The 27286-nt window shown below is 40.4% G+C and overlaps 1 protein-coding gene across 1 annotated transcript; it reads left to right on the top strand.

The window, feature by feature from the left end:
* Window positions 1-4462: 4462 nt before the first annotated feature.
* On the top strand, window positions 4463-25440 carry bcat2 (branched chain amino-acid transaminase 2, mitochondrial). The gene is made up of 11 exons (XM_017710379.2): window positions 4463-4716; window positions 8162-8236; window positions 9449-9649; window positions 10316-10426; window positions 10687-10806; window positions 11056-11219; window positions 14944-15086; window positions 15410-15495; window positions 20435-20575; window positions 22131-22205; window positions 24114-25440. The coding sequence occupies exons 1-11, from the start codon at window positions 4699-4701 to the stop codon at window positions 24153-24155; spliced, it is 1176 nt and encodes a 391-aa protein (XP_017565868.1). The 5' UTR covers window positions 4463-4698; the 3' UTR covers window positions 24156-25440.
* Window positions 25441-27286: the final 1846 nt, after the last annotated feature.

Genomic DNA, 27286 nt, shown 5'->3' on the forward strand with positions numbered 1-27286 from the left:
GAAATTCAGCTTTCAGGATTCAGAACTCAGGAGACCTTCAGCGTAGACTTGATTTTATTGACACACAGGAAATGTGGGCACTGAGGGTGATAAAGAAGAGGGGGATAAGCAGGGGTATGCGAGGGGGGTGAGGGTGATAAAGAAGAGGGGGTTAAGCAGGGGGATGATGATTACCCTATCAAAAGGACAGAGGTGCCGACTCCCTGCAAGGATGGCGAACATCAACACTCCTTGATGGTTGCCACTCTGGAGGGTTATTGTGTGACCTTATGGTCGGCAATCAAAGGGCCATACCAACAATGCAGGGAGTTGACCATCTCAAATCAGCAGATAGGACAAACAATGGAGGGAGCTGACCAGAAGATAGAAGTTTAATTTCTCTCACTACATAAGAACCATATATATATATATATGGTTTCATATATATATATATATGAAAAATTCCAATCTGGATTCAGGCCACATCACAGCACTGAGACAGCTCTAGTTAAGATAACTAATGATCAGAACGTTATCAGTTCGTCAGTGTAAATAATTTATCTTCCAATTATTCAAAAGTAAGATTTGTAATTCCGCAAGGCTCTATGTTAGGACCATTATTATTTACACTATACATGTTACTGTTAGGCACAGTTATAAGCAACCATGGCGTAAACTTTCATTAACTGTACATATCAAGCCTGATGACAAATACAGATTAAAGAAAATAGAGGACTGTGTAAAACACGTGAAATACTGGATGTTACAGAACTTCCTCCTACCAAACAGCAACAAAACAGAGGTTCTCCTTCTGGGTCCAAAATTAGCAAGAAATGAACTACCAGATTTAATTTTAAATTTCGCTGACTTTCCAGTTACACCTGGCTCAGCAGCAAAAAATCTTGGTGTCATTATTGATTCAGATTTATCATTCGATCAACACAGGCAGCATCACTAGGACAGCTTTTCTACATCTTCGCAATATTGATTGCCAAGATAAGAAATGCCCTGTCCCTGCGTGATGCGGAAACACTAGTACATGCCTTCATTACTTCTAGGCTAGACTACTGTAACACACTACTGTCAGGATGCACGAGCAGGAGTTTAAACAAACTCCAACTAGTCCAAAACGCTGCAGCCAGGGTCCTCACTAAAACTAGAAAATTTTATCATATCAGTCCAGTGCTATCATTTCTTCATTGGCTGCCTATTAAATTCCGTATTGATTATAAAATTATTTTATTGACATATAAAGCCCTACACGGGCTCGCTCCTGAGTACCTGCTAGACCTTATTTCCTATTACGAGCCATCACGACTACTCAGATCCCAAAGTGCTGGCTTATGAATAGTTCCTAGAATAAGAAGAGCTTTTTCTTATCAAGCCCTCAAACTCTGGAATGATCTTCCAGAAACTGTTCGGGACTCAGACACAGTCTCAATCTTTAAGACTAGACTGAAAATTCACTTGTTCAGTTGAGCTTTTGGTAGCTAATGTTCCCCCTTAGATAAAGGCAGCAGATCCAGGGCTCCTTGGACACAGGGAATTATAGTAAACTGAGACGCTGTTGCTGTCACTCAGGTCTGTGGATGGTGGAGCGGAGGGATGCCAAACTGTTTCAGAGTGCTCCAGTGTCTGTGTCTCCTTCTGGTTCTCTCCTTTTAGTTAAGCTGTCATAGTCAGATCTGCCGGAGTCATTAGCCACACTCTGGAAATGTTCACAGTCCCTGTTTTACGTACAAACAGACAGAATATGATTCCCTCTCCCTGCCTTTTTTCAGAGTATACCACCGCCCACATGTCTGGCCGGACACTGAAAGACAACTGACTGTCGAGCCCTCCTGCTACCCACTTCAGACCAGCTGCCCACGCCCAGGGTTTTGACATTCTTGTTAAAACTTTGTCTTTTCTGGAATTTTGTGAAGCTGCTTTGTGACAACATCAGTTGTAAAAAGCGCTACAAATAAATTTGATTTGATTTGATTTAACTTTACACTGTAATATTGATGCAACTCAGTAAGTTATGTCTATAATATTTGCTTTTAGTTTACCTCATACCACTCTGTGCCTGCTGTCATGTAAATGTCTCATATACCATGTAAATATGTAAATAGATATATTTTTATATCTTATAAAATATACGTATATAATATTATACTTACATAATTTTATTTCTCTTGTACTTTAATGTTTAGATTTATGTCTATTCTCTAGTTTCCTGCATAGTATATATGTTACACACTATATTGCCAAAAGTATTCTTTCACGCACCCAAATAATTGAATTCAGGTGTTCTAATCACTTCCATGACCACAGTTGTATATAACCAAGCACCTAGGTCTGCAGACTGCTTCTACAAACATTAGTGAAAGAATGGGTCGCTCTCAGGAGCTCAGTGAATTCTGTGATAGGACGCCACCTGTGCAACAAGTCCAGTTGTGAAATTTCCTCACTACTAAATATTCCACAGTCAACTGTCAGTGGTATTATAACAAAGTGGAAGCGAATGGGAGCGACAGCAACTCAGCCACAAAGTAGTTGGCCACATAAAATAACAGTGCGGGGTCAGCGGATGCTGAGGTACGTAGTGCGCAGAGGTCGCCAACTTTCTGCAGAATCAATTGCTATAGACCTCCAAACTTCATGTGGCTCAATCATGTGGATCAGCTCAAGAACAGCGTAGAGAGCTTCATGGAATGTATTCAATGGCCAAGCAGCCGCACCAAAGCCTTACATCACCAAGCACAATGCAAAGTGTCGAATGCAGTGGTGTAAAGTGCTGCCACTGGACTCTAGAGCAGTGGAGACGTGTTCTCTGGAGTGACAAATCACGCTTCTCCGTCTGGCAATCCAATGAATGAGTCTGGGTTTGGCGGTTGCCAGGACAACAGTATTTGTCTGACTGCATTGTGCCAAGTGTAAAGTTTGGTGGAGGGGGGATTATGGTGTGGAGTTTTTTTTCAGGAGTTGGGCTTGGACCCTTAGTTCCAGTGAAAGGAACTCAATGTTTCAGCAGACCAAGAGATTTTGGACAATTTCTTGCTCCCAACTTTGTGGGAACAGGACGGCCCCTTCCTGTTCCAACATGACTGTGCACCAATGCACAAAGCAAAGTCCATAAAGACATGGATGAGCGAGTTTGGTGTGGAAGAACTTGACTGGCCTGCACAGAGTCCTGACCTCAACCTGATAGAGCACCTTTGGGATGAATTAGACCGGAGACTGTGAGCCAGGCCTTCTCGTCCAACATCAGTGTCTGAGCTCACAAATTCTCTTCTTGAAGAATGGTCAAATTCCCATAAACACTCCTAAACCTTGTCTAAAGCCTTCCTAGAAGAGTTGAAGCTGTTATAGCTGCAAAGGGTGGGCCGACATCATATTAAACCCTATGGATTAAGAGTGGGATGTCACTTAAATTCATATGCATGTGAAGCCAGACGAGCAAATACTTTTGGCAATATAGTGTATGTCTTGCTACTGAAACACTGCAATTTCCCTTTAGGATCAATAATGTTCTATCTAATTTAGTACAGCCTCGGCTTAATATTACTACTGACTAAGATGATTTGGGATATTAAAATGTTTTAATTGTTCTTTAACTGCTTGTATATTGTTAGAATTTGGGCAGAATTTTATTTATTACCAAGTGTGTCGAGTCCTGACTCGCTGTGCTTTTGTCATAAATGATTATTTATGATTATTTAAAAATCAAACAGCAATAATTTTGTATTCGCTTTGTTATACAACGTTTTTATAGGCTGGCAATTACTTTATTTATTTATTTTGCTATTTGATTGCCAGTTATCTGTTTATAACATTATCTTAAAAGTGTTTTATTGATTTCAGTGAACATGTCTTAGTGAGAGAAGACCTGTAATGTGTAGTGTTTACATGTCACCTATAAGACTACACTCTTTAAAAAGATGATTCTACAAGGGTTTTTTCAGTAAAGATAGTGGTTCTATGTAGAACTGTGAACACCCACAGAACCATTTTCATGCTTAAATGGTTCTTTGCATGGTGAAATGTTTCTTAAGAAGAATGTGTTGTATATGGTCCTCTATAGCACCAAAAAGGGTTCTGCTTTTGTTTTATGATGTCAAGCTTGTAGAACAATAGAAGCCCCTTTTCCAAAAAGGTTCAATATAGAACCATATGCAACACATTTCACCATGCAGAGAACCATTTAAGGATGCAATTTTTGAGTGTTTATGTCTCTATATAGAACCAAAGGACCCCTGAAGAACCATCTTTTAATAGTGTACATCAAAACAAATGGATTTTCTATACTTATTTGGGGTTTTTTATCATGTGGCCTCGTGAAGTCTGCGTAATTCTAGCTCAGCCTGAGTGCCAATAGAACGAAAAAAAAAAGTAAACTCGGATTGTCCAATCAGAGTTGCAGAAAAGTAAAACGCCCCGTAATCTGACCAATCAGCATCGCCTTTTCTCGGAACGATTTTTTTTGTGGCGATCTTATTTTACACAGCTCCATTATAAAACACTCTCCATAATGCTATAAACGGCTTATAATCCCTTATCAGAGGATCACGGTGACACGGGGTTCAAGCTAACAAACTAAACTCATATGTTTTAAGTATTTAAGGAAATAAAAACAAAGAAACAAGGTAAATAAGGTAGTGCTCTATTCCGGAACTCGAGTATTTGGAGATTTTGCTTCGAGTCGGACGGTTTTCCGATCCCCACCGCTCTGGTGTGATGGCTTCGCTGAGGGCGGTGAGTTTTGTTTTAAATCGTTTCTGTCCGATTTTAATCTTTTGTCAATAATTAATAGATCTCTTTAAACACACACGCCTCTTCCGGGAAACCTCTGATCCCCTTTTGTTGATTTAATGTCGACCTCTTGTTCGATTTTTTCCGATCCACCTTAAGTGGTGCAGGAGTTCCGTTCTGTTTAAGGTGGAGCGGAAAGATTCGCTGAAGAAACCGGAGAAACTGCAGTAAACAAAGTTTTTATGTTTCGATGTCTCGAAAATGTCCTCCACAATGTTAGTGAGAGTTAATTATTGGTGGTGTTAGTGGAGTTAAGGCTTAAAGATGAGGGGTTAGAGGGAGGTCAGGCTTCGTAAACGTGTAAATGAATGGGTTTGTTGGATTTTTCCCACTGGATCCTTTTTCTGTTGACGTGGAGGCGACGTGGTCTCTGTAGTTTAGGGCCAAACAGGGCACTCAAAGTCAGTTCCGCCTATTTTGTCAAAATGTCTGCATAATTCAGTTGCTGAGATGTAAAAGTAATTGAGTGGTTTGGTGTGAAATGGTTGATTGTTAGAGACTTAGCTAGATGTCTTTACAGTGTTGGTAACAGGAACCAGGGGTCCCCATGTCATTTCACACCAGACCACTCTGAATGGCTTTGTTTATATCTTAACCATTATTTAGTTCCACTTTTTTGGGGATGTCAACCTAAATAATCAGTTTAATAAAGCCATTAATAAAATATATAAGATAAGAGAGTCCTTTATTAGTCCCACAGCGGGGAAATTCTCAGTGTTACAGGAACAAATGTACATTGAAAATGTCATTTTAGAAGTTTAGTGCAGCTATATGATTGCTTTAAAGAGGAATTCCACTGATTTTTCCAAATTTCTGCATAATTAACTGGTTCAAATGTGAACAGAGTCAGAGGGGTTTGGTGTGAAATGCTCTGTTCTGGAGAAACTTGCTGAGTCAGAGCTGTTCACAGTGGTGATGATAGGAACCAGACGTCCACCTCTAAAAGCTCCCTCACAGAAAGTTAATGTGTAAAATGGTTATGAATTCACTGCCTGATGTCTGAAACATTGTTTCATGATTTTTCACAAAGGTTTTGGTCTAAAAATGTAAAAAAAAAAAAAAAAGTTCCATCATCACCATTCCATATGAAGTCCGAAGACTCTCGTAGGTTCTCTGGTGGTTCTGGATAGTAAATAAAATGTCTATATTTGTGTTGCAGTCATGGTGGCCCCTGGTTCCTATCACCACCACTGTAAAGACATCTGAACCACTTCACACCAAACCCACTCTGAATCTCTCTGTTTACACCTCACACACTGAATTGTACAGACATTTTGAAAAGTATGTGGAATGCTCCTTTAATAACAGGGGTATTACAATGCACATTTCTGGTTTTTGTGTGGTTTTAAATTTGATATATTCAGTGTTCAAACTTGTGTTAATGTCTAGATTCTCCAGAGCTTTAATTGTATACTATTATATACTACATAGATTTGTTTGCATTGTGCTTCAAAAGAAAATATTGCAAAATACCATGTTCTTGTGCAAAATAGTGACCTTAAAACAGTAACAATAAAAATAGACAATATAAAAATAGATACATAGTTCATTGACCATGGTTTCCATGAAGGACTGCAAATGAGGGGCATATGACTGATATTATTGTACATTTCCATACGCTGTATCACACTTTCACTTGATTTAATACTGTATTGAACCCACCCTGTGATGGTCTGGGGCCATTCCAGGGTGTGTCCTGCTCTCTGTCCAATGAGTGCATGGATAGGCTCAAGCACACTAGCACGGGACATGGAGCTGAGTGGAGCAGCTGAGTGCCAAACCCTCATAAGCACTGAATCATAACAACCTGTGTCACCTTGGCAGTGAAAGTCAACTTAAAGTCAAGTAAATAATAATGACTACATTTATGATATACATTCATGTTTTCCATTAACAAGAATAGTTGAGACTTAAACTTTACATTAATGTGAACATTGCCGTTACTGGTGCTAGCTACAGCAGTGAGAGCCTTTGATCAGCTTATTTAACACCTTATTTTATTCCGAGGGAATACTCATGATATGAAAAGCACGTAATGATATAACAATAACAATAAAATATTATCATATTGCTCTCTCCTAAGGCCAGTAACGTTAAAAACAGAACATTTGAGTTTTGGCTGTTTATCTCAAAGCCATGGTTTTATCAGGAGGAAGGGGGTGATGTTAGACGCAAAGTGAAGTTGAGTAAATCCCCCTTTCCTGATTAAAATCATCGTAGTAACACACAACCTCAAGTGGCTCGTTGCTTTTGTAAGACAGTAGCCAACATAAAATGTTAAAATATGCAATGTTTTAGAAAATGATTTGTTTTTATTTATAATAATCAACATTTAGTATTCTGCCAAGAAATATAGTTCCTTTAGAGTACGATATCGTCGCCAACCACTGAATAAGGAGACTGTTTGGACGCCCACTGCTGAATATTGCAGTTATTTCATGAACTTGTTGACTTTTTGTCATATAACGATGAACATATGATAACACAGCACTGTTTCATGAAAGGACTTCCGCTTTATTAGTACTGTTTGGTCACTAAATCACCACCATGAGACTTTTTTAGCACCAATCCAGCGGTGCCCTCTTCTCACACTGGGGCTGACTCTCCAACGGCTCCTTGCTCCCTACATAATGCACTACACAGGAGTTTAAATACTGGATCCTGCAGCCCAACAGAGCAAAACACAGCTAAGAAACAGTCATTTGGGACTCAAACACATCCACACTCGATACATGATCACTGTTTGGCTGTAGAATTTCTAAACTTTCCTAGCTAGAACTCTGTTTAGGGAGTACAGAGCCGTTTGGGATTCAGCCTGGGTTTGACACGACTTTTGACTGAAGTGACATTTTTAGACTTTTATACTGCAGTTCTACAGTTAATCAGACTGTAAGGGCTTTAATTCAAGCCTGTGATATTAATGATGGAGCTGTTTATGTTGTTGGCTCTTTTAACGTGTTAGCTAGTTGACCAGCGCAGTTCTAGTTAAGAACATAAGTCGTCCCTCAGTTTAAACAAAAAAACGGGTTCTTACTTCATCAGTTCACTCGGTGCTCCTTGTGAGCAGCATGAGAGTCAAAGATTATTCCATTGGTAGCACAAGGGTTTTTCTTGCTGTGGTACAGTGATGGAGTTCATCTGTCGTGATGCAGTCATAGGTGTGCGTATATTGTGGATTTTACAGCGGCTTCGACTGGCCAATCAGATTTTAGGGCCATAGCCATCCGTTTTATAACGGCACTTTCCTCTTAATATACAGCGATAGTAAGATGCTGAGTGGTGTCACTGTGTCTGCTCACACATCTACTTTCAAATATTAAATTTCATTGAGATTCCCGTCTTTTGTACTCATTATTCTTCCACTGTTCTATGTCTCCTCTCTGTTAAGGCACTATGCAGACGCTTCCTGCAGCCTCTCTCCTCATCGTTTGGATCCTCCCGCTTTGCCAGCTCGTCTTTCAAGGTATTCACCTAAACAGAAGCGCAGGGAGGCAATTGGACCCCTCGGCTCAGTTTCCTGTGTGACTGCTATTAGTCAGTCTTAGCCACAATTGAGTCTCCTGACTCTGCTTGACTGGGCCTGTTTACTCCTTTCACTCGTTCCAACAGCTGCTGCAGGTTTAGTGAGTCAACAAAATGCTGTTTAGCCAGTCAGACACGCTTAATTCATAATAATCTCAAAAATGGTAACGTTAGAGGAGAAGGAAAAAACATACTTTACCTTTAATGTAAGTCAGTGGAACCAGAAATTTTTCCAAGTAATTTTTGGCTTTTTTTAAAATTTACGCACAATGTAAAGGGCTACAGGTATTTTTCAGATAGTGTCAAAAAATGAAAAATGACAATACTGGAGGTAAACGTGTATATATAATGAAACCTGGTATCTACATTTTTCAGGTTTTTTTTATTTGCTTAATGTAATGATGAATGGATCAAAACAAATCGCTTAGAATTACTTGAAAAGTAGTCTGGTTCTATTGACTTACATTAAAAGTGAAGTATGTTTTTCCTTCTGTGAAGTTACCATTTTGGAGATACAAGTTTTTGTTCCTGCAGCAGCTTGTATGTGTGTGTGTGTGTGTGTTATATATATATATATATCTCAGGTGTGACCAGATGCCTCAGGGTGATCACTGACATTGAATTCCATAGGATTGTGAAATTTTCAGTTTTATTTTTTGATACTGTACAAAAACTTTCATGCTTATTGGCTGCATTAAGTGATGCAGTCCACCAGACTCTCTGACGACAGGCAAAAGTCTGGCTTGGAGACTTGGACCAGGATTAAGACCTACTGTTGTGAAGATTTACAGCATGGGTGGAGTTTTAATCTGGGGAGTGTCAGAGCTTTTTACATTAGCAATTTTATTGTCCTGTAGAGACTGACTTCTCTCTCTCTCTGTGCTTTCACTCTTTCATGCTGTCCCTTTATCTGTCTGCACCAGCAGCTCCCCCTCCTTTCTCACCATCACTTAATTTCATTCAATTTGTGTAAACATGTAACTGGCATGAATGGATCCAGATCAGTTATTCAGATGCATGTGCAATCAGCGATCATGAATAAACACCTCTCTGCCCCTCCGCATATCCACTTTACTCCCACCTCCCTCTTTTTGTTTGTTCTCTTTCTCTCTCCTTCTCCCTCTGCCTTCCTCTCTCCTCCTCTCTCTGTCAGGCTGCCGACCTCACCGTAGAGAAGAGCCATGATCCGAAGCCCAAGCCAGACCCGTCCACCCTGGTGTTCGGGAAGCAGTTCTCAGACCACATGCTGACCATCCACTGGTCAGAAAAAGGAGGATGGGAAGCCCCTCAGATCAAACCCTTTCAAAACCTCTCCCTTCACCCGGCAACCTCTGCTCTCCACTACTCAGTGCAGGTCAGGACTTTTTATGCTGTTATGCGCTCATGCATGTATTATTACATGTGTATAATTTCTCCCCGGTCAGGTTACGTGTTCTCTTAATTTTCTCTACAGAGAACAGATTTAAATATGCAATTTATGCAATCCAAAGAAAAACAAGTATCTCCAAAATAGTAACTTCACAGGAGAGGAATCTTTACATTTACATTTATGGCATTTGGCTGACACTCTTATCCAGAGCGACTTACAATTTGATCATTTTACACAGGTAGGCCAAGGCGGTGTTAGGAGTCTTGCCCAAGGACTCTTATTGGTATAGTGTAGGGTGCTTACCCAGGTGGGGATTGAACCCCAGTCTACAGTGTAGAAGGCAGAGGTGTTACCCACTACACTATCCCAATCTTTCACTGTGAGTTAATGAGTTAATGCATTTCTATTGGTCCATTCATCATGCGATTTTCACACGAGGTAAAGAAGAGCTAGTGTGTTTAAGTAATGTAGAAAAATAAGAATTGACAAAAATAGAGTTGCATGGATTTATTTGGACAGCGATGATATCAGTCTCTGTGTAAACGTTAGGTTATCCTATGAAATCTGCAAGGTCTGCTTGTTAAAAGTAAGTTTAAGGTAATTCCTCTCACCTCTCCATTCTCTTTCTTCTTTCTTCTTTGTGTGTTTCAGCTGTTTGAGGGGATGAAGGCGTTCAGAGGTGCAGATAATCACATCCGTCTGTTCAGGCCGATGTTGAATATGGAGCGCATGTACCGCAGTGCAGATCGCTGCTGCCTCCCTGTGAGTACCACAACACACACCTTACAGAACTGACGTCTGGAACCCAGATTCTGCTATTTAAGTAGTTAATGATATGTGATTTAATCCAGTACGAATCTGCAGTGTATGTAGTTTTACAGTCTGACGGTAATAATTGCGGAGGGAATTTAATCTAGTATAATATAAATTATCCAGGTCTAATAGTGCTTTAGACATTTTGTTGCCCATGTCAGTCTTGAGTTTGTTGTGGAAGGTGTGAATGTTTTTGCTGCACTTTCCAGGCATTTGACAAGCAAGAGTTGCTGGAGTGCATTAAGAAACTGATTGAAGTGGACCAGGAGTGGGTCCCCTACTCCTCAAATGCCAGTCTGTACATCCGGCCCACTTACATTGGAATGGAGGTGAGCTCATATCAGCTGTGAATCTCAGGCAAAATGATGTTTTTTGTGCCACTGAATCACAATCAAATCTGCTGTTCAGGATATCAAATCAAATAATTCTAAAAAATCAGAAAAATGTAAGACCACTTAATTATGAATTTAATCGATTCAGCTCAGAGACTCCAATCCTGACTTTTTATTCTAGTGTTAAATCATTTGTCCTTCTTAACTGTAAGTGCTACAATAACCTCTCCTCTCTGACCCCTGCAGCCATCTCTGGGCGTGTCTCGGTCAGGCCAGGCCCTGCTGTTCGTCATCGTGGGGCCGGTTGGGCCGTACTTCGCCACCGGAACCTTTAACCCTGTATCCCTGCTGGCAGACCCCCGTTATGTCCGAGCCTGCAGGGGCGGTGTGGGGGCTTACAAGATGGGAGGGTGAGTGAAATTCACACAAGTTTATCTGCTCTCGTTGTTTGGTATTTGATTGCTTAAAGATTTGCATAGAGGAGTACTTAAAAATGCAAACATTTTGAATAAGGATGTTTACTTATGTGATTTCTGAGATGATGTGACCTCTGTTGTCTATAAAAATGAACAAAATTACAGATTTTACAACATTCAGCCTTAAAGGTGTCTGCAACTGCTCTTATCTGCTTTATAGATAACAGTGAGTCATACAGTGTCCGCAACCACATAATCAAGTCAATTGGACTACTTTTACACAGCAGGTAAAACTGGCCCTAATCTGATTTTCTCACCAGTTTGTCTGTTCACATGATCTTTTAAATGTGATCTGCATGTGACACCAGTCTGAACAGATCAGCTGCTAAACTGACCCACATGTGCAAAAAAACAATGCTTCATGAGGCTCGTCCAGAGGTAAACAATCATGACTGCCAGCAAACGCCTGTCGCTCTCGGAGCTTCAGTTTTGTCTTCGCCACGTCACAGGAGCGATTTTGAAGTTCCAGTCGTTGACAGCTGGACTCATCACCCACATTGAGTTTGGCGTAAAAAGGGCACGTTATTTGACCATGGCCACTTCTTTGGTTTGTGTCCGAACTGTTCTCTGACGCTGCTGCCTTAGTTTCCTCTGGTCATTTCATTCGAAACCTCTTTGAACATGGAGCAGCTGCGATAATTCTCACTATTTTTGGTACAGAAACATCAGCCTAAATGTTTGAGTCTCAGCAGCGTGAAATTATGAACGTAGATCTGGATTGACCTAAATGCCGCATGAATTCCAATCTGGCTGTTCGGTCGGAGTTGCGTTGCTGTATCTGATTTCAGTACCACATATGAAAGCGCTTCAAACCACAATTGAATGTCAGGTTCCGTGTGTTTATCTGTTCACGCTGACACACAGACACACATCTGTGTCACAAATAAAGAAAAAGATTGCTTTTTGGCCACTTTTACCTGCTGTGTAAACATAGCTTAAGTTAGTTTGACTTTAGAGATAAAACCTTTTGTTTTCTAGATAAAGAGTCCAAAAATACATACAGCTTAAACACCTCACATAATGTTGAAGTTTAATAGAACCTTATAATTCTAGGAGGATGAAATGTAAGATATGCCCCTTCAATGATATAATCATTTAAAAAGACAAAAAATTTTAAATGTAATTTTCCATAAAAATAAATGATTTTTCTGCTGAAGAATCACTTTAACTGGCTGCTTCTAGCTTTCTTATATTTGCACTGTGAGCATTTCTCACAGTAGCGCTCAGGCAGAAGCCATCCTGCTTGATCTGCCTGTTTGTTTTAACACGCTCTAATGGACTAGCTGGTTATGTCTTGTGTAATGAACTGTAACAGCAGGCTGGTAATGTATGCACTGTATAAGCTGGTGGCTCAGAGTGGCAGATATGGACTGTGTAATTTTAAACTACATTCATGCAAACATGGAAAATCAGAAATGAGTCAGTTCTGCTCCAGAGAGGACTCACTGCAGTGCTTCAGTCTTGGAGTCCTAATGTCTTGAGCAGTGTGTTGGAGCAGAAGAATGCTGAGTGTGTTGAGTGGGTGGAGTCTTTCCTCTTAAAGTGGGAGAGGCTTGTATACCAGCACCTATAGAGCTGCGTACTGGGTGCTTAAATAGAACAGATTCCATTCCACAGGCACGCAGGGTCAAGCACTGACAAGAGCTGACTGCATGGTGGACACAGCAATGTTTCGTTTGCTGTCTGATGTCTGCTTCAAGCTTTTTTTCAGGGTGTTTTCACAAATCTAGATCTTTTAAAATGAACCGAACTGAGTTCTGTTGGTACAGTTACACACTTGGGCACACATTTAAGTGTCTGAAGTGGACCCCGGTCGCTGAGTGACGGCTTCTTTTGCATATGTGAACACGCCAAATGAACTCGGACCCCTCTAAAAGGCTCCAAGAATGAATGTTTGTAGTTCGTTTTGAGGTTCGATTGATTTGTACATTGTGAAAACAAAACAGTCCCATTTCGCTTTAGCTTTGCTTTACGGTCAAGACCTCGAGGCTCACTGTACACAAAGCCTACAGTCTTCAGCACTTTAGCAGGTAAAACAGACCAAGGATCATTTATAAGGTTCTACTCAGGATGAAGTCTGTCCGTGATCTGAGACAAAACAGCAGCGCTGATATAATAAGGCGATCAGATGCGAGAGCTCGTGTGATTTTACTGTGTTCGAGGCTCAAGCTGGGCACGCAATGCAATTTTCAGCTGCAGAACCAATGTGAGACCAATTTGAGAGGTACCTGCCTCACCTGATTTACATCATAAAACTACAACACGGATCAGACAAAATCAGGCCAGTTTCATATTTGGAGCAAAAATAAGGTGATTTTGAGTCCCAAATGCTGATGACAACAGCAATAACTGCAACAGCATAATAATCATTACAGCGCTAAGAATAATAGCAGTATTTGTTGTGTGTAATATATATTTAGTAGTCTTAATTTTTCATTAGTGGTCCCTCCACAAAAACTGTTCGTGCTCTTAAGCTGAGAGAGATTTGCTCCAAATCCAGATACAGACACAGCCCTGCAGTCTGAGCCTCAGTAACAGACTTACACTGAGCTGTGTTTACTCACTGTCTGCAGTCTGTGACCTAGCACAACGATGACACCCCCCTCTCTCTTACTGTTTCTCTCTCTCTCTCTCTTTCTCTCTCTCTTTCTCTCTCTCTCTCTCTCTCTCTCTCTCTCTCTCTCTCCCTCTCTCTCCCTCTCTCTCTTCCTGTGATGTTCTGTCTTTGTTAAACAGCATGCATAGAGTTATTCTTGCATGTGCATCGCTAATAACAATCAGTGATAGTAGTGCATTGTAATAAGCAACCAACTACCTACACACATTTTTTGCATTTTTTTCAAGCAAATGCATAACTACATTTACCCTCTGAGAATTTAGGCTTGCTTATCCCCTTAAATTGCAAGGTCATTATTCTATTATTAATGTTGAGGTGTATTAGTCTGTAACTACTATAAGTTCGCCACGTTTTCATGCAGTCAAATAATCCCTTTATAATCCAACTAACAGCTCAATTGGAATAGTCTAGTTCGATTGAGGCCATTCAGAAAACAGTTTCTATCCGATTGATTTACGTGGATAATCCTGTAAATAATCAGTTAAATAGAAGATTAATATCAGTGTTAAGGTCTGTATCTGATTCCCTATCGGAAAGTTCAAGTCCGTTCTGTATGTGCGTCACGTCACTGGTCTGCAGAGGAGACTAAGTTTATGCTCTGATCCTTAAAAGACGGCGGTGGGACGGACATCCATCTTTTGTGTCTCAGAACACGATGTCTTCCTGTCAACCTTCTTTAATACAGACATGTGAAGGACGTTTTCCTTAGTCTGACATCATTTTAAAGTAATTAAAAACAAGCACTGCTCACTGCTGCTCATCTCATGTCATGTTTGTTGTCAGGGTAATGTCTACACTAAGTGGTTCTCTACACATGCGTGTAATTTTGGATATGATTAAGATTTTAATCAGATTGTTGAGTAGAGTGAGAATATAAACACTTAAGTCTTCATCTGTAATGAGAATATATTCAATCAGATTGGAAAAAATCTTTGTCTGGGATGTACTGAGTTAGTCAGTATCCAAGTTAAAATATTCAGTATCTACTGTGAGTTAGTCAGTTACTACTACTTAAGTAACTGTTGTCTGTGTCGGTTTCAGTAACTACGGTCCGACCATTGCGATCCAGACAGAGGCACTGAGGCAGGGCTGTCAGCAGGTGTTGTGGCTCTATGGGGAGGATGAGGAGATCACTGAGGTCGGCACCATGAACCTCTTCATCTACTGGACTACTGAGAAAGGAGGTGAGTCAGGCCCTGTGTGGCTTCTGTCTCCCTCTGCTGGCTATCTGTGGACCTGCAGTGAATGTCTGAGAGGGATGTGGATTGTTTAGGATGACATTCTTTCAGTATGTCTGTCTTTGGCTGCTGTCTTAAGCACTATTGGAGCCATCAGACTGTAAAAACATGCACTGCACATTCATACTGTATTAAAATCACTCCACAATTATTACCGTCAGACTGTAAAACTACACACACTGCAGGTTCATACTGGATTAAAATCAGATTTTGTCTGCTCTCTAATATATCCAGTTCTTTTTAATGTGTACCTATTTATCTGTCCTTAGAACGAGAGCTGGTCACTCCTCCACTAGACGGCATCATTCTCCCAGGAGTCACCAGGCAGTCTCTGCTGGATCTTGCCAGAGAATGGGTGAGCGAGTGGGGGGAGGGGAAGAGGGGGGACGCAGAAGTAAGTGGGTCAAGCAGGAAGTGAAGAAGTTACAGTGGAAGAGGAAAAGGAACAGAGGTAGCTGCTGCTGCTCTGGTTTAACCTTTCAAACAGTTAATTCATTGTTTAGTGTCAGAAAACAGTGTTGATACACTGAAGTGGGTATAACAGGTTTTGGTAGTATCGTCATCTTCTGTTTGAAGGTCTACACTCACACACACACACACACACACACTTTCATTTTATAGTAAATTTGTTTTGACTAGTTTATGTTTATGAACAGAGACCGACAGATCAATATAGGAAAGGAAACGTTTCGGATCCTGAGATTCTTTCTTCTTTAATTCTTTCTGTGCCAGGAGGCACACAAGGCTTGAACATCACTTCTCCTCTTGGTTCGGCCTGCAGCTGCGCAACGTGCTGAATTCCACCTGCTCCAGCCTGCTCTGTTCCTCTCCGCCTCCACCATTCTCCGCCAAGTTGTTTTCGGGCGGCCCCTTTTCCTTCTTCCTTCTGGTGTCCACTCGAGGGCAACAGCACAGTCATCATTCCTGTCCCTTCTCAGCACATGCCCAATCGAGTTCTATCTCCTTCTTCTAACCTCCTCGCTGATCTTCTCCGCTCCTGCCATCTCTAGCACCTTTCTGTTGGATACATGTTGCTGCCATCTGATTCTGAGTATCCTTCTCAAACACTTGGTCTGGAAGATCAGCTTCCAGGCTTCACACCCGTAAACTTCACATCCTCTCCTCAATAAGTTTCCAGCTGTTATCGCTTATCCATGGCTTGTTCTTCCCTTTTCTAAAGCCGAGTATTTCTTCTGCTGACTTAACATACGCATTCTTCTGTTGTTCCCACACTTCCTCTATATCTTCACTCTCCGTCTTGGTCTCTTCCAGCTTGCTCCTTACTGCCTCACAGTACCTCTTCCTTGTTTCTTTGTTTTGTAAATGTTCACTGTCTAATCTCGGCCTGACCTTCTTGTTGTTCCTGTGTGAGTTGAGGCGCAGCCTAATACGTGTCCTCACCAATTGTTGGTCGCTCTTGGCATCAGCCCCTCTCTGTGCTCGGGAGTCTTGTACCGATGACCTCCACTGCCCGCTAATCAGAAGATGGTTGATTTGGTTCTTGACTTTTCCATCTGCTGATGTTGCTTTATGGATCTCCTTGTGAGGGAATAATGTTCCTGTGATGACATGTCCGTTCTGCTGACAGAACTCACAAAGTCTTCCTCCGTTTTCATTCTGTGTTCCCAACACCCATTGTCCTTTCATATCCCGTGTTGTCATTTCCAACTTAAGTACATTTGAAACCAAATACTTTTGTGCTTTTACTCAAGTTGACGTCTAAAGGGAGGAACTTCTACTTTTACTCTTAATATTTTACCTTGGGTATCTCTGCTTTAACTCAAGTACATGATTTGTGTACTTTGTCCACCACCAACACACACACACACACACACACACACACACACACACACACACACACACTACAATACTATGTAAAAGCATTTTAGCACATTATTTGGACACCATGGACAACTGCAGCCATCACATATTTATTAAATTCCATTACCAGCACTCTTGATTTTACATAATGAAGCACTGACTAGATGAAGCAGGTATTGGTTGATAACTACAGTTAATACTGGGCTTTATTAAGGAGAGGGCAGGAAATGGTCAAATGAACACAATGATAAACATAAAATCACTACTTACTGTATTATTATTTGAATTTATTCTAATGTTAATGTTTTTTTTTTTCCTGAGCAAATAAGCACTTACTGCGCAATTACAAGCTTGCTTAATCAAATTACGAACCCCCTTGAATGGATGTGCCAAGAAGCAAAGAGGCAGCAACATATGGTGTAGATGAGATGGTATGAGGTTAGAAAGGTCACAAATGGCAACCGTGGTAAAGTATGCCATGTAAATTAGGTAAATTTTGCAAGGTCTACACATATAAGGTAATCTATACCAATTTCCACACTTCTTCTTCTTTCGGCTGCTCCCTTTAGGGGTCGCCACAGCGGATCATCTGCTTCCATCTTGCCCTATCTACTGCCTGCTCTACTTTTGCACCAACCATCTCCATGTCCACCTTCACTACATCCATAAACCTTCTCTGACGTCTACCTCTTCTCCTTCTACCTGGCAGCTCCATCTCCAACATTCTTTGACCAATATATCCACTATTCATCCTCAACACATGTCCAAACCATCTCAACCTGGCCTCTCTGGCTTTATCTCCAAACTGCTCCACCTTCACTGTCCCTCTGATCTGCTCATTTCTAATCTTGTCCATCGTTGTCACTCCCAACAAAAATCTCATCATCTTCATCTCCGCCACCTCCAGCTCAGCCTGCTGTCTTTTAGACAGAGCCACAGCCTCCAAACCATACATCATAGCAGGACACACTGCTGTCTTGTAAACCTTCCCTTTCACTCTTGCTGCTATCCTTCTGTCACACATCAGCCCTGACACCCGTCTCCACCCACTCCATCCTGCCTGCACCATCTTCTTCACCTCTTTTCTACACTGTCCATTGCTCTGGATGGTTGACCCAAGATATTTGAAGTCATCCACCTTTACGACCTCTACTCCTTCCATCTTCACCTTTCCACCTGCCTCCCTCTCATTCACACACATGTATTCCGTCTTGTCTCTATTGACCTTCATTCCTCTCCTCTCCAGTGCAAACCTCCACCTCTCCAGATTCTCTTCCACCTGGTCTCTACTCTCACCACAGATTACAATGTCATCTGCAAACATCATGGTCCATGGAGCCTCCTGCCTGACCTCATCTGTCAGCCTTTCCATCAGCATTGCAAACAAGAAGGGGCTCAAAGCTGATCCCTGATGTAACCCTACCTTCACCTTGAAACCATTTGTCACTCCAACTGCACACCTCACCACTGTCTCACTATCCTCATACATGTCCTGCACCACCCTAACATACTTTTCAGCTACACCTGACTTCCTCATACAGTATACAGTTCCTCTCTTGGCACCCTATCATATGCCTTCTCTAGATGCACAAAGACATAATGTAGCTCCCTCTGACCTTCTCTGTACTTCTCTACCAACACTCTCAACGCAAAAATTGCATCTGTGGTACTCTTTCTGGGCATGAAACCAAACTGCTGCTCACTGATCTGAACCTCTCGTTGTTGTTAACCCGGGCCTCGACCGATCCGGTATGGCAATAATATCTGTGATCCGCATGATAGTTTTGGCACAAGTTTTACTCCGGATGCCCTTCCTGACGCAACCCTCACCATTTATCCGGGCTTGGGACCGGCACCAGAAGTACACAAAGTACAACCCTAATGGCTGATTTACCAATTTCCACAACACTGCTCTCTGCTAAAGGCAGCTCATCTCGCACATGGACTGAAGGAATGTCTATAAGTAATAGATACAAAGGCTCTTTTGTCACATATGAGAAAATTAATCTCTGAAGCCATTTGAACATTTTTACTTCTTACTTTGCCACAAACAGAAAACTGATGCTTTTAAGATCACATTTGATTGACAGCTGATTTGGTCCGACTCTGAAGATGAGACGACACTAAATTCCCAAACTCATCACCACTGAGCAGCTTTTCAGTGGCAGCTGTGACAGAAGAACAGCTAAACAACCTGGAATCAGCCAGAAATGAACCCAGTACCATTCACCAGACGTGGGGTCTGATCTTCATAGTCTGACCAAATCAGACTGAGCCATAAAACCGACCCAATAAAAACAAAAAGCTGCTCAGTGGTGACGACAGTTTGGGAGTTAAGTGTGTGGAGCTGAAGAACGAACTGCAGGCTGAGCAGCAAGTGGGCGGAGCTCACTACTCTGACATAGCAACAAGCTGCTTGTTAAGGAACTATAATTTAGCGGAAGGAACTGCGATCATTAAAGCATAGTAAACGCGCCGTTTATGACCCAGTTTATTAATTTATTACTTTATTTATTTCACTGTTGTATTAAAGCAGTAGAACGCTCGGTCATGTGTTATCGCCAATAACATCACAGCTGTGATGATCTTCGGGGACCAAATCACAGTCGTGGTGTTATTTAGTGACAACATGCTCCCTTTCGTCTTCTACTGCTTAATTAAGAAATGTAACGTAATTATGCTATTGTGAGATTGTTGTACTGCCTTTCACAGTTGCCTAAAATAATAGACAATTAAAACAGAACCCAGGACACCACTGGGGTTGTGCCTACGTTAGGAGTTATTTAGGAAGTTTTGTCCAGTTAGGATGTTTTTTAAATCCGGTTTTCTTATCTGGACTGAGGATCAGGAGCCGGTTGTGCCAGCTGTGTTCACTCGTAAGCTAGTTATAGCGCAGTTGTTTGCTAAGTTCAGGTTCATGCATCACTAGGTTGCCATGGGTTGCGCTACATTGTTCTCTTCTATATTGGATAGTTTTTCCATGTAAGAAGTCGGCACACGCTGCCGGCACGTTTACGTTGACAAATTTTGCACATGCCATTGTCAAGTTAAAGTGACGGGCACATTAGTTAGTCGTTACTAGTTAAGACATGACTTAGTTTAGTAAAAGGATAGCTTGAGACTAACTAGTGTACAAAGTAGAAAACCATGCAAACCTGTCCAGATTATGAACTTAGGCTATTACAGAAGACGTTCCTTTGTCCTCAATTTGGTTCTCATTGAAGTGATGGCTACTTAATTAAACTTAACATGGATATTGCAAACAGACAAGCATGCTGAACTTGTATTTGTGTCCCCAAAGCCTCAATAGGCAAAGTATTTTGTGTTTAATGGTTTTTGATTGGTCTGATTCAGTTCCTAACCCAATTTGAACGTTTTTGAACATGTGTGTGACTTGTTGATCAAGCATGAGGAGCAGGAGTTGATGAAGATGCTGACTAAAGCGTTTGTGTGTGTATATATGTGTGTTTCAGGGTGAGTTTAAGGTTACTGAGCGGACTGTGGTTATGAAAGAGTTCCTGGAAGCTCTGAAAGCTGGTCGGGTGCGAGAGGTGTTTGGAGCAGGAACCGCCTGTGTGGTGTGTCCTGTTGGCAGTCTCCTCTACAAAGGACAGGTACTTCACTATTGCCCACTAACTGCTGTTTAAAGTCTGCCAAAGAATCTGTAGTGTATTAGAAATTTTGAGCTTTAAAAGTAGTGCATGTGAATGATGTGCTGCCACACAGAGAAAAGCACATCAGAGACTAGTGTTCATTCTTAATCGTGCTTCAGTAATTAACTGTCCTGAAGTTTTGCACAAATTTAATTTGTACAGTATGCTTTCATTTGATTCCAAGCTTTATTAAAAGACATGAACAAACCACAGGCAACCGTGAGCTCTGATGTGAAACACATTAGCAATTAGGGGTGGGAATCATGGGGCTCCTCACCATACAATACAATACGTTGCTCACAGTGCTGTGATACCCATTATATTGCAAGACAATCCTCTACGATGCATCGGGATATCTGTGTAACTAAAAAAAAAAATACTCCTAATGTATAGAAGGAATTATTTATTAATTGGTTTTAGTTTCACAGAATTTGATAACCAGTATGAAACAGTCTACAGTAAAGTGCAGAGCTTAGCTTCATGACTCTTTAGCACACATATACTGTGACATTATTACAATGTAAGCGTCCTGAAGTAGTGAATCTGGTAAACCAAATTGGAGGGGATGTCTGTTCAGAGTGTTTACAGCGTGTGCATGTTTCAATAAATAAATGAAGGTTTGGTGCCAGTGTATCAATGACATATTACAAAAGATGGCGACACCATATATCACTGTATCGATATTTCATCCCACCCCTATTAGTGATGGTGTTTTTCTGAAGATAATTTTTTTTGCCCACTTCTTCTATAAAACTCTGACTTTGGGCAAAAGCTTTGTTACCTCCGTTAGTGCAAATTGAAAATGTCCTAGAAATATGGAATTTTACTGTAAAATACCCACAGTTTCATATGACTATCAATTTTTAGCAATAATTTTATCAAGCAGTTTATCAATTTTCATCTCAGTCCTGTTGCCGCACAGTGGAAGATGACTGAGAGAGAAAACTGTACGTCAGTGTGGAAGTTGATTTTAGTGTGAGGGATGAATACGGAGAAAGAGGTTTTTTATTTCTTAAAAGATGATGCTCCCAGTGATGCTACAGTACCTGTGGTCAGGAGTCTGAGAAAACAATTGTCCTTGCTTTCTGGTTGGCCAGGATGGTCAGCACGATGTTAGCCAGTGTAGGCGTATGTTACCTGACCTAACAGATCTGGCGGTTGGCGCTTTCCTCCGAGCGTGTTCGGCTGTCCAATGATGTGTGAGCGGGAGTTCGAAAAGATGTGATGGCGCCTCACAGGTCTCGGAAGAAGCCCGTGTTTGCCTTCGCCCTCCTAGTGCTGGTAGTATTGTGTGATTGGGGGAGTCCTGACTAGTGGCTTGAATCGACGACTAAATTGGGGAGAAAATGGGGGGGGAAATAAGATGGTGATGCGCTGAGCTAGATTGGAAAATATTTTAAGCACTGATGTGAAGTAGTGAGAGCTGGAATAGCATTATGAAGACTAATGTGGGTCCTTTCTTAAAGATGTCTGTATGCGTTGAGTTTTTCCATTCGTTTTTCTGTCTGTCTTGTAGACGTATCAGATTCCCACTATGCAGAATGGTCCAGAACTTGCCACGAGGTTCTTCAAGGAGCTCACAGACATACAGGTTAGTGTATTTACTTGTTGCCCTTAAACCGTTTTAGGTGTTTTGAAATAAATATTTGGAGACATAAAGGAATAAAGTAATAATTTGGTGAAACAAAATATACACAAATTTTCCAGAAAAGACATTTTTAGTGTGTGGGTTATATAGTCTTCAGTAACTTGCGGCACCCTACGCAACATTTGTAGTGAACATATAGAGCCAACTGACTCTGTTCATACAATATGGCTGCACGATAGATCAAATTTTTAGAGTTATTGTGATACGAGTTTCCACGATAAACACATTGTTCAAGCAGCAATGACAGAACAGATCTAATTACCTCATACTGCTACGCAACAAAGACGTCATTACACAAACCGAACCTGCTCTCCCGCATGAGAGACAAATAACAATCATTCGGCAACTGTGGAACACACTGAGACTGAAAACGTCAGCGTAACTCTAATGTTTTAATGTAAACTCGGCTCAAAACAGCTGCAGGAAAGGAGGAAAACACGCAGCACACAGGCTGCTCAGGCTCTACCGTTTTTCTCCCAGCCAGCTGGAATACTGAATCTCGCTATCTTACACCCCCCAGAGTGCTTCAAAGTAAGGTGCTTCAAAGTAAGGGTCCCACACCAACTAAGAACACAACTCCCAACTACATTCAACAAAAGCAAGAACATTATTTTTAAACTAAATACAACTCTGATGCTACAACATAAAATAAAATGAAACAGAACTATTTGTTTTTGTGTGCATGTATAAATGTGCTTACAGTTCTGATGTAAGTAGTTGTTAGGTATTCATTTCTTTTTATTTTTCAAAATAATAAATGGTCATTTTGTCATTTTGAAGTTTGCTATTTGTTTAAAGAGAGGTTGGTCAGATTTCTGTTTACAAGTCCCAAAGAATTTCTGCTCTTGTGTTACATCCAGCCAGAGATGCTTTACTTTCTCTTATTCTCCAGGGTATATTTTGGTTTGTCCATCTGAATTCTGTATGAAATAAATGTATTGATTTATTTATATACATATATTACTATATGCTTACAATTTACTGCTGAAAGCCAAACATCTCAGACGCTTTTTGTATTATTTTATAAAAATAATTTTTTGCAGAGCAGGTCACTGAAGAGACGCCATCTGTTTATAGCTTTTAGCCCAGATTTGTAGAAAAATGGGTCAACTTTTAGAAAAAAATTGAGTTCAACTTCTTTTATTATAAGGGTGTAAAATTACATTTATACATCTATCTGATTGTAAAGAAGACGGTTACAATTCTCATATGACACCCACCGTCTGTAGCTTATGAAATATGAGTTATGAAGAATATGACAATGTGCTGGTGGTCTCAAGGAGTTGAAGAGGTTAATAGTCATGTGTCACTTCTCTAGTTGTCACTGAGATCCAACAGCTTTTTTCAGCATCACATTTCATGTCTGTATCTTGTAGTGACATCATACAGGATCAGAAACCACATAAGTCAATTAGAGCTACTGAACTCCACTCGCTTTAAAGCAAGTATATGATGATTTAGGCATGCCAGTGATTGATTGGATGTAAGCTTCCATTACTTGTTAGCTACTTTGGCCTAATAGCAAAAAAGCAAACTGCTTGGCTTAAGAAGGAAACTGTGGTGTCACCTGAACATTCTGCTCTTCCAGAGTTCAATAAATACATCAAATATCAGTTTAAAATATTGATAAATTCTTAACAGCCTTGCAATGACCATTTTTTTAGCAAATATCTGCTGTTGCTAATCATTCCAATATCATAGTGCATTCACTTTTTATGCCAGTCTGCCATTAAAAGACTTTTTGTTTTGCTTTTCTTCAAAGGGGGCTAATTAAATAACCATTAGCAATAATAATAATGATTTTTGCTGCCATCACATCTCACCTTCCTGTCCTTTTCTATCCACACACAGTATGGACGAATAAAGAGGGACTGGTCCCCAGTCGTCGTCTGATTGGCCAGTCAGATTGCCGAACTAGACCTCCTTCTCCCAATCAACTGTAAGAACCGTATGTACTGGACCACCTGCCCTTAACCCACTGATTCACTCCTCCACGCTGGCAGGCTGTGTGCTGCTTACGGCCGTCGTCCCCTAGTTCTGTTTGTCTTGTGTTGTGTGTAGGAACTTTTTTTAAAGGGATAGATTTAGTTACTCTAAAGTAGACCGCTTTACTGAACAGTCCGTTGGTAAAAACACCACTAAAACAATTATGCAAAGCAGCCGAAAATGGCCTTAGGTCCAGCACGACTCTAACACACCTCTGTATGTGTCCTTTATAGGTGTATTTTTCTTACTTATCCACTCATTTGTCCTTTATGGTACAGTAGCTGCTTGTGAGCTAGAATACAAGCACAATTTTACGTATATAGGTGCAATACGTCTACATTCAGACAGGTCAGGAAATCTGTCTGTTCTTTCCCCTGTTGACCAGTTACTGATGCAGATGTCTGCTGGGTACTGACAGAACTTGAACTGTTACCTTCCTAACAGGAAAAAATACCTTGAACAAAGTAGGAATGAATGTCAAATGAGGAACAAAAGTTATTAAAGTTATAAATTAAAGTTAATTTATAGTTATAGTTCAAAATAAAAGTTGTTAATTGTAGGTCAGCTAGGGTAGAAATGTGCTATTCAATAGCACAGCCTTTCCTAGCTGTTCTTCCAAGCTGGTTGTTTATTAGCAGTGGCTAGCTTCATATGCCCACACATCAAACACATTTCCACAGTGTGGATGGCTCTAAGGAAGGCTTTAAAACGTGACAAGACTACTTTGTTGTGTTCTGAATTAGATGCAGAGAGTGAAATGCAGTAATTTTGAAGTTCGCACAACTGCCCTGTCAGTATGTTACATGAAGAAAACGAATGTGATTTTTCTAACATGGCCAAGAAACAAAAGTATGGTACGTAAGTCTATATGTATATATATTTGTACCCGAGTTACTTGGAAAGGAGCACAAAGAAAGAAGCACTGAGGCTGTTTTTAGAGTAAAGTTTGCTTTTATAAGTGTGTGTTTGGGGTTGAACCTTCAGGTCGGCAGAATTTTTATTTTTTTCTTTCTCTCTCTCTAATACATAAAACAAATCTTCATGATATTAGTTAAATTGTCCTGTCCATGCTCCGCCCACAGATGCATTATTTTAATGCTGCAAAAGAACTACAACTACTATCACAATACCTACAGTTAGAGACGGTTATTAATTCAGCCTAATGAGAAACTGTAGAACAGACTCAGTTTATATCACAATACCTACATTTAGAGTCAGTTATTCATTCAGCCTAATGAGAAACTGCAGAACAGACTCAGTTTATATCACAATACCTACATTTAGAGTCAGTTATTCATTCAGCCTAATGAGAAACTGTAGAACAGACTCAGTTTATATCACAATACCTACATTTAGAGTCGGTTATTAATTCAGCCTAATGAGAAACTGTAGAACAGACTCAGTTTATATCACAATACCTACATTTAGAGTCAGTTATTCATTCAGCCTAATGAGAAACTGTAGAACAGACTCAGTTTATATCACAATACCTACATTTAGAGCCAGTTATTCATTCAGCCTAATGAGAAACTGTAGAACAGACTCAGTTTATATCACAATACCTACATTTAGAGCCAGTTATTCATTCAGCCTAATGAGAAACTGTAGAACAGACTCAGTTTATATCACAATACCTACATTTAGAGCCAGTTATTCATCCCAGCATCAAATATAAAATATTCATTTAAAGTAATATGCTTTAAATCTAATCTTCTGTCAGATGGCTATTTCTATTCTAGTACTTAATCTGTTGATATTCATAGGATTCTAATACTGTGCATTCACAGTTGAATGGATACCCAGATAGCGAGCATATATCGGTCCACTGGCTTGATAAGGTCAGCACCTGCTGACTGTTTGCTGATGCTGGTCCATCCCTTGGACCACCCAGATTACTGTCCTGCATACAAGGAGTAACTAGTTTTTAATTTTCTCAAGCAGATTTTAAATGCACAGAGACTTTTATTTTGGAAAATAAACTGAAACAAATGTTACAAACAAAAAAAAAAGTCTTGATATAAAATTATTTTATAAAAGATGTTGGTGACTCTGAGCTAGATTAAAATTATTTACTAAACTAATTTACAAAGTATAACTAAAGAAAGGAAGGAAGGAAAAATCAGTTAAATGGGACTGTGAGTGGAAAATGAGCAATTATTGTTTTGTCTAATACTCTGCATAACTGCCGGTGGGCCGACCAGAAAATGTTGATCAAAATACCAGTGGACCACCAGCTTAGTGGCCCACTATCCTCTTGTTATCGGGGTAATCAAAACTAGGCAGGTTGTAAAGGAGAATTTGCTGTGTCAATATTAGCTTGACTCTACATTGATGCCGTTAAATCAAAAGGTAATCATTCAGGTGTTTTGATCAAACTGAATCCAGCACTACAGTTTCCTCAGGTTGTCCAGCTAAGCTGAGCTGCTACAGTAGGATGTGTTTGAGGGAGGAGCATGAACAGGTCAGTTGTGTTGGAACTCCAGTTCTGTAGCCCTTCAAGTGGTTGTTATAAAACGCGATTTCTGAGTTACTGACAGATCCTGCATTATGCAGTACCTCCCAAACAAGCATTAGCTTTATGTTAGCATTAAAAAACTCAAATGAGCTAAATGTTACGTGCACAGTAATGTGGCTTCAGTGTCCCCTATAGAGGCTCATGAGAGGAGTAAAGGTTTCTGAGGTACCCTGTATGTGGTCAATGTTGATTTAAGCTTTAACTTGTTTTCTCTAATCAGACTCCTGTTTCTTTGTTCTTCTGACCTTTCTTATTTTGTCTATTACATTTTTAAACCTTCCCTTCGTGGTGCAACGTCATCAGTGACCCCAATTCTGTCCCTTTCTTTCTCCAAAGTGCCTGCTTGAGTCTGTTCTGTAGGTGATTGTTTTCACTGCTCGTGTGTTTCTGTCTCTGCTGCACTAAGAGCTAAGCTGCTATGTAATGTAATGTGTAATGTAAGGGTTTTTGGATGGACTGTAGGTGTGTTTACCATTTGCTGTTACTGTATTTTTACAATAAATCTGTGGATAAACAAAATGAA

This window comes from Pygocentrus nattereri, chromosome 14 (genome assembly GCF_015220715.1).
Source record: "Pygocentrus nattereri isolate fPygNat1 chromosome 14, fPygNat1.pri, whole genome shotgun sequence".
NCBI lineage: Eukaryota > Metazoa > Chordata > Actinopteri > Characiformes > Serrasalmidae > Pygocentrus > Pygocentrus nattereri.

Excerpts from the sequence above, each read along its gene's own strand:
- bcat2 (XM_017710379.2), top strand. Across the intron at positions 10,807-11,055 it reads CCACTTACATTGGAATGGAG|CCATCTCTGGGCGTGTCTCG; the intron begins GTGAGCTCATAT and ends TGACCCCTGCAG. Across the intron at positions 11,220-14,943 it reads GGGGCTTACAAGATGGGAGG|TAACTACGGTCCGACCATTG; the intron begins GTGAGTGAAATT and ends TGTCGGTTTCAG.